Source organism: Camellia sinensis, chromosome 7, assembly GCF_055761805.1.
Source record: "Camellia sinensis isolate YWXY chromosome 7, ASM5576180v1, whole genome shotgun sequence".
Taxonomy (NCBI): domain Eukaryota; kingdom Viridiplantae; phylum Streptophyta; class Magnoliopsida; order Ericales; family Theaceae; genus Camellia; species Camellia sinensis.
In genome coordinates this window covers 150586279-150592885 of record NC_138967.1, presented here as the reverse complement: position 1 = coordinate 150592885, position 6607 = coordinate 150586279, and the positions used below count along the sequence as shown (strand labels likewise).

The 6607-nt window shown below is 42.6% G+C and overlaps 1 protein-coding gene across 1 annotated transcript; it reads left to right on the top strand.

Moving 5' to 3' along the window:
• The first annotated feature begins 724 nt into the window (after positions 1 to 724).
• On the top strand, positions 725 to 1084 carry LOC145796214 (uncharacterized). Its single transcript, XM_082881252.1, has one exon. It carries the CDS (start codon positions 725 to 727, stop codon positions 1082 to 1084), a length of 360 nt encoding a protein of 119 aa, XP_082737378.1.
• The last annotated feature ends 5523 nt before the right edge of the window (positions 1085 to 6607 follow it).

Here is a 6607-nt window from a genome sequence, read left to right as displayed (position 1 = left end):
CAAGATTGTGGTGTTGACTGAGTATCCCTTGAAGTCCCTGCTGTAACAAGGAGATCTGACAGGCAGGATAGCCAGATGAGCAGTGGTATTGGGCCAGTATGATTTAGAGTTTAAACCTAGAACGGCAATCAAAAGCCAAGTTCTGGTAGACTTTTTGGCCGAGTTCACACTTGGAGCCATCCTACGTCGGGCTCCGGTGAGCCGCGGCTAAGGGTGTCCAGGGGAACAAAAAGAGACCCAACTGGGAATGAAAAACCCCATAACAAAGCAGAAGAAAGAAGAAAAACCCAAACCCTGCGATATTTACATCTGCAACTCCTTCCGCCTGTTTGTTGATAGAAGTTCAAACCGTTAAGAAACAGGGGCAGGAGTGGTGTTGGTATCACTAGGTGGGCGAATGTTAGAACAGTCTATTTATTTGGGGTTCAAGGCCTCAAACAATGAAGCAGAACAAAAGGCACTAATCGTAGGGTTGAAGTTAGCAGCAACAATGGAAGCCGACGAGGTGGTAGTCTTCTATGACTCCTAACTTATTGTGAACCAAGCAATAGGCGAATATGCAGCCCGAGATGAAAGAATGATAGCCTATGTCAAAAAAGTTGTTAGACTACTAGTCTTGTTTCAGGATTGCCGACTACAGCAGGTCAGCCGAAATGACAACAGCCATGCCAACGCCTTGGCTAACCTGGCTAGTGCAATGAAATTAGGAGAGGCAAGGACAATAATGGTTGATTATTTGTCAGGCCTAAGTATGGAACCACTAATCACAGAGTATGAAGCAATATGTGTGGAGATGGGTCCAAGTTGGATGGATGTAATAATGATGTTTCTTAGGGACGAGAAGTTACCTGATGATCGTAAAGATGCGCACAAGACCAAACTGAAGCCAGCAAGGTTTAGCCTAACAGTAGAAGGACATCTTTACAGAAGGTTTTTTATTAGCTCCCTTTTGAGGTGTGTGCACCCCTCCCAGGTTGAAGACTTCTTGTATGAAATACATGAAGGGGTATGTGGCAACCATGCTAAGGACATATCACTTACTCGTAGGGCCATTACTCAGGAGTCCTGGTGGCCCTACATATAGAAGGATGTTGAAGCCTACGTCAGAAAATGTGAGAAGTATCAAAGGTTTGCATCTTTGATACATCAACCAGCAGCAGATTTGAACCCAGTATCCAGCCCTTGGCCATTTGCCCAGTGGGGCATGGATCTTGTTGGACAACTGCCCCAAGCAACTGGGCAAATGAAGTTTCTATTGGTAGTAACTGATTATTTCACAAAGTGGGTAGAAGCTGAACCCCTTGCAAAGATTCAGGATATTGATGTAAAGAACTTCATATGGAAGAACATTATCACTAGGTTTGGGATCCCAAGAGCAATAATAGCAAATAATGGTACACAGTTTGACAGTAAGCTAATCAAAAGCTTCTGTGCAAAGTACAAAATCAAGAATTACTACTTTACTCCAAGTTTTCCTCAGAGTAATGGTTGAGCAGAAGCATCCAATAAGACTATCTTGGATGGGATCAAAAAGAGGCTAAAAGCAGCAAAGGGAAAATAGGTAGATGAGTTGCCTAATGTACTCTAGGCATGTCGGACTACGTCGAGAAGATCAACTGGGGAATCTCCGTTTGCCATGGCTTATGGCACTGAAGCAGTTTTCCCACTAGAAGTTGGTATTCCAGGGATCAGAACCCAAGGAGTGGAAAATGGTACTAATGAGGCATTTCTAGCTAGAGACTTAGACCTACTGGAAGAAAAAAAAAGAGAGAGCAGCAATTCGGCTGGGGGCATACCAGCAACAACTTGCTAAGGCTTACAACAAGAAGGTCAACCCAAGAGAGTTCAAAGTGGGGGACCTTGTGTTGAGGAAAGTGGTTAGCAACAAAAAGGATTCTAAGGAGGGCAAGCTAGGCCGAAATTGGGAGGGGCCTTATAGAATCATCTTGATCGCCGACAATGGGGCATATCGGCTTGAGGACAGTGATGGCAAAGAGTTGCCAAGACCCTGGAACGCTTGCAACTTGTAGTTTTTCTATCATTAAATTTTTGTTTTTTTCGAAGTTTATGTCATAATTTTATTAGCCGAGGTAGTAATAAAATTTTAGTTTAATGAATTTGAAATTTGTGTGAAAGGACTGGTCAGTCTCATGGCGATGTTTCTAAAGTGAAACATCACGAATAACTTAGACTTATTATATGACAGAGTTGAATTATACTGGTATATAATAGAGTTGAACTAAGTTGGCGATGTTTTTAAATGAAACATGATGAATAACTTAAACTCATTATATGGCAAAGTTGAATTATACTTGCATGTAATGGAGTTGAACTAAGTTGAATTAACCTGGACTTGCCATGTCGGCGGAGTCAAACTCAGAATGGAACTAAGTGCATTTCAGTTAGATTAACAGAGAAACCAAGGTTGAAAACTTCAGCTAGTCTTTGTTTGAATCTGACTTAAAAACCATAGACACATGCTTAATGTAAACTTAAGTGAAACTTAGGTTCACAGTAGGGGGCAGAGAGCTGGAGAATGATGAATAAAACTTAAAAGTTTAAGAGCTTGGGAAGACTTGTTGAAATTGTTTACAAGCTAGAATTATCTTAAACACTTGTTGAAATTTTAGGAAAATTTATAAGTTGAAGTTAGCCGGGGTCATATTGAAAAAAGTATCCGAGGTGCATACTAGCCAAGATGACCAACCAGGTTGTCAAAACTTAGAAAGGGTGAAGTTTTAATATAAGACAACATATGGAGGTAAACAAGCAAGGCTTGACTAAATAACACTTGTAAAAATATTTTTAAGTGTTATCCAAGGTATTCCAATTGTTGGCAAAGGCAAACAGTCAAGGTTTGTATCCAAGGTATTATATTCCGGAGTTATTATACAATTAAGGTATACTTTGAAGAAGTGCAAAAATATTCTAAGTATGAAAGCAGTAAACTTGCTTAGAAGAAAGGAAGGCATAAATCCAACACTTGGAAGAAAAAATAAGATTTGCATTCAGAAAAAAACTTTCGTTCAGATACAAAAAGGCACTTCGGCCTTGCATAAGAGATTACTTGTTCATCTACAAAGACAAAAAGGGCACATCGGCCAAATATAAAGTTAACATTGTTCAAAAGTAAGAAGGAAAAAGTATAAACAAAGAAAAGATCCTAAACAGACTATTCTGCATCAGTGGTTGGCTGTGTTTTGACCTCATGAGACATCGATGAGTGTTTCTCGACAGCCTTCTCGGCCTCGATTTCGGCCTCGATCTCTAGATGAGTCTTATTAAGGCTCTTCTCGACGCTTTAACCTCGGCCTCGAGAGTGTTCTTGGGGATCTCGTCCTCGTCGTCCTGAGTTAAGTCAACGGCTTGCTCATTCAGAGTTGGGGACTTGGCCCCAATAACTTCATTCTTCTCAGAAACATCGGAGGCACTGTCCTTATCGGCCTCGACTTCTTCATCCCCCTCAGCCTCATCCTCAGGTTGGATTGGAGCAGAAGGGAATGGCACAACAAGTCGGCTCTCGTCCCAGAGGGGCGAGTCTTCAGGGACTGCCAACTTCTTCAAAACAGCCATCCAACTAAGGATGTAACCCCTGTTGCATGCTTGCTTGACTTGCTTTTTGTATTCATCACGGACGTCGGCTGCCTCTTCAGCGTAAGCCTTCTCATCCACCTTCTTTATCTCAGCCGCCTTGGTAGCAAGCACTACCTGCAACTCTGTTTGGGCTTGGACGACCTTTTCTTTGGCTTCTTTTCCCTCGGCCTGAGCAACCTCGGTAACATTTTCTGCGGCCTCGGCGTGGTCCTCGACCTTCTTCAAGGTGGACTCAGTAGCCTTGGCCTGATCCAGAAGACCTTGGATACGAGTCTCGGCCTTATTTAGTAAGGATAGAAGTTTGGCTGCCTCCTTTGTCTTTTGGGTTAGTTCCTTTTTGAACTCATCGGTCTTGACTGCAAGGGAATGACCCTGCTGAATAGCCTACAAGAATGCGAAGAAAATTCATTAAGTATAAAAACAGGAGTTAAAATTAAAAGTTACAAGTGTTGATACTTACCAAGACACAGCGTTGCATCATCATCGCATGGTTTTCGTATTTGGAAAGCTCGACTATCCGATTTATGTCGACTGGGAGCAGAACGGCGGTGGAAATGGTGGCACCGACTTCCAGATTGTCAAGTGCGTTATCCCTGGTTAGAAGGGGTCGGTCTCCGACCGTGACGGATAAAGTCTAGGGAGTATTGGCACGAAAACCAGAAGGATCAGAGGACCCGCTAGACCTTGGCTTTTTAGATTACAATGGGTCAGACGCCTCGGCCTCGACTGGTCTCTTGTCAGCAGTAAGAGTACTATTTTTGAACTTGGCCAGGTTTGAAATCGGTACAATGTCCTCAGAATCAATCTGAGTCATTGTAGCCTTGGCCTTAGCTTTTTTGACTCTCTTAGGCTTTGGCTTGGGTTGAGAGTGAGAAAAGGAGGATTGAACAGTCACTAGCCCGGGGATGTCAGCTAGAAGGTCCACGAGAACGGCTGGTTTGCGGCCCATTTGTCGGCAGTAGCAGCAACTGTTACTTTGGTACTGAAGTGTATTGTTAGAAGGGTAATTGAGGGATTAGTTGGATCATAAGCCAATGCCTCAGAGTCTCAACATTTGCGACTGCGAGTTCTGCCAGTAAGAGCAAAAATTGGAACTCGGCGTCGGTGTTGGCGCTGAGATGAAGGAATTAGTTGAGGGACAGAAGTAGATGGTTGCTCAGTTGGGTTAGAGGTGGAGGCCTGATCTAGCCTTGGAGATGAAATTGTTGGTGGAGTTGTGGCAGAATAAGAGGTCTTACTTCGGCGTGGAATGTCAGGCAGGGCCAACTTGTATGTTGGTATGTAATTCAGTAGAAGAAGGGGCCTTGCATTTCTGCACAGGGAGATCTAAGAGCTTTTTTAAATCTTGGTTGGGGACGAGTGATTGTCGAAATCCCTTGGCTAGCTAAGGAAGAGCTGCAATAAAACAAAGAGCAAACATTAGTAGAGATGAGTGAGTTGGCAAGCTTTAACCAAAACGAAGTTCCAGTAGGATGACTCATTCTTATCATCACCCTCTTTAAAAACTGTTCGGCTAAGAGGATAGAGATAAAGATCGTCATCAGGTGTAAACTCCCAGTTGCCTGAGACGATGAAGTAATCATCTCCAGCACCCTTATTGGAGTTTGGGAGGTTGGCTATTAGTTTGAAGGCGGTGGATCTGGGCTTAAGGTAGTATATGTAGCCTTTTTCAGACTTAAGGCCACACATGGTATAGCAGAATTGGATGTCGGCTAGAGTGATCTTAGCTTTTTCTTGGTGTGTTAGTTCAATTATGCCATTGATAACCCTATATGAGTTTATGGCTAGTTGTATTAGGTTGAGCTTGTAATGATGAAGGATTTCACGGAAAAGAGTGTCTAGAGGGAACCAGAGTCCACACTCTATGAAAGCAACTACTGGGAAGGGCATGGAGTCCCCATCAGGCATGATGGAGTCCTCCTCCCCAGCCAATCTGAGTTGAACATCGGCTGAGATGGAAAACTCTCGACAAAAATACTCTATTTTTTCTGGGGTATCCATTCTCCACTTGAACATACCCATAAGGTCGGCTAGTGAAGATTGGTGCGAAATTTCTAGAAAGAATGTTTGGTATGGGTTTAAAGACCTCGGCTTAATCCTAATCAGGCACTGGTGCAAGGGTTCTTGAAATCAAAAAGGGTTTTTGTTTCGATTTTCTTAAAGAACAAAGTTCTGAAGCAAATCCCAAACCTAGGAACTACAAGCACAGGGATTGAAGGCAAAAATCTAGAAATACAACAAGAAAAACAGAAAAAAGAGCATGATTCAGAAATCAAGAAAGTAACATTTTTTCAAGAAACACTAAGTAGGTGTGTGCAGATGTGCAAAGGCTAAGAACAGTAGCAAAACTTATTAAAGCTTCAAACCTATAAACACTAAGTACGTGTGTGCGAGAATCACGAACCGTGTGAATAGACGCAAGGACATATTGAATAGCATGAATCACAGACAGATACGAGATTCAAAATACAACAAAGATTCAAGAACAAAAACTGATTTGTAATGGCAACAAATAGCATGTAAACGTGTAACAGGTTTAAAACAAATCAAATGAATAATGAAAGACTAAAAATGGAGGAAATCAATGGCTTACCGAGGAAACAAACGTCAGGATGAGTATCACCAGAGTCAGATGACGTGAATGGTCGCCAACAGATGATGAAAAGGTCACCGGAGGAAGTAATCAAAACAGTTGCAGAGCTTGAACACTTGAACAATGGCGGTTTGGGAGAGAGGCGTTAGAGAGAGAAAGTTTTAAGGCAAAATGAATACTCAAAAGTGAAGAGACGGAGAGAGAGGAAGAAGTTTTGTCAAAAATGCGAAAAGGTGGCAAACCATAATGATGTGCCTGGGACGACTTGTCTGTCAGACGGCGTGCGCAGAAACAACGTGTCCTGATAGCGCGTGTCAAGTACAAACCAATGTGAAAAGAACGCGTGGCAGAAACGGTTAGGAAAATCGTGTGTGACAGCTCCTGCGCAAATAAAACTCTTGGAGTTTTGGATTTAATGAG

What these genes read in the sequence shown, in the direction of transcription:
- LOC145796214 (XM_082881252.1), top strand. Translation starts at nt 725, where the DNA reads ATGGTTGATTATTTGTCAGGCCTAAGTATGGAACCACTAATCACAGAG.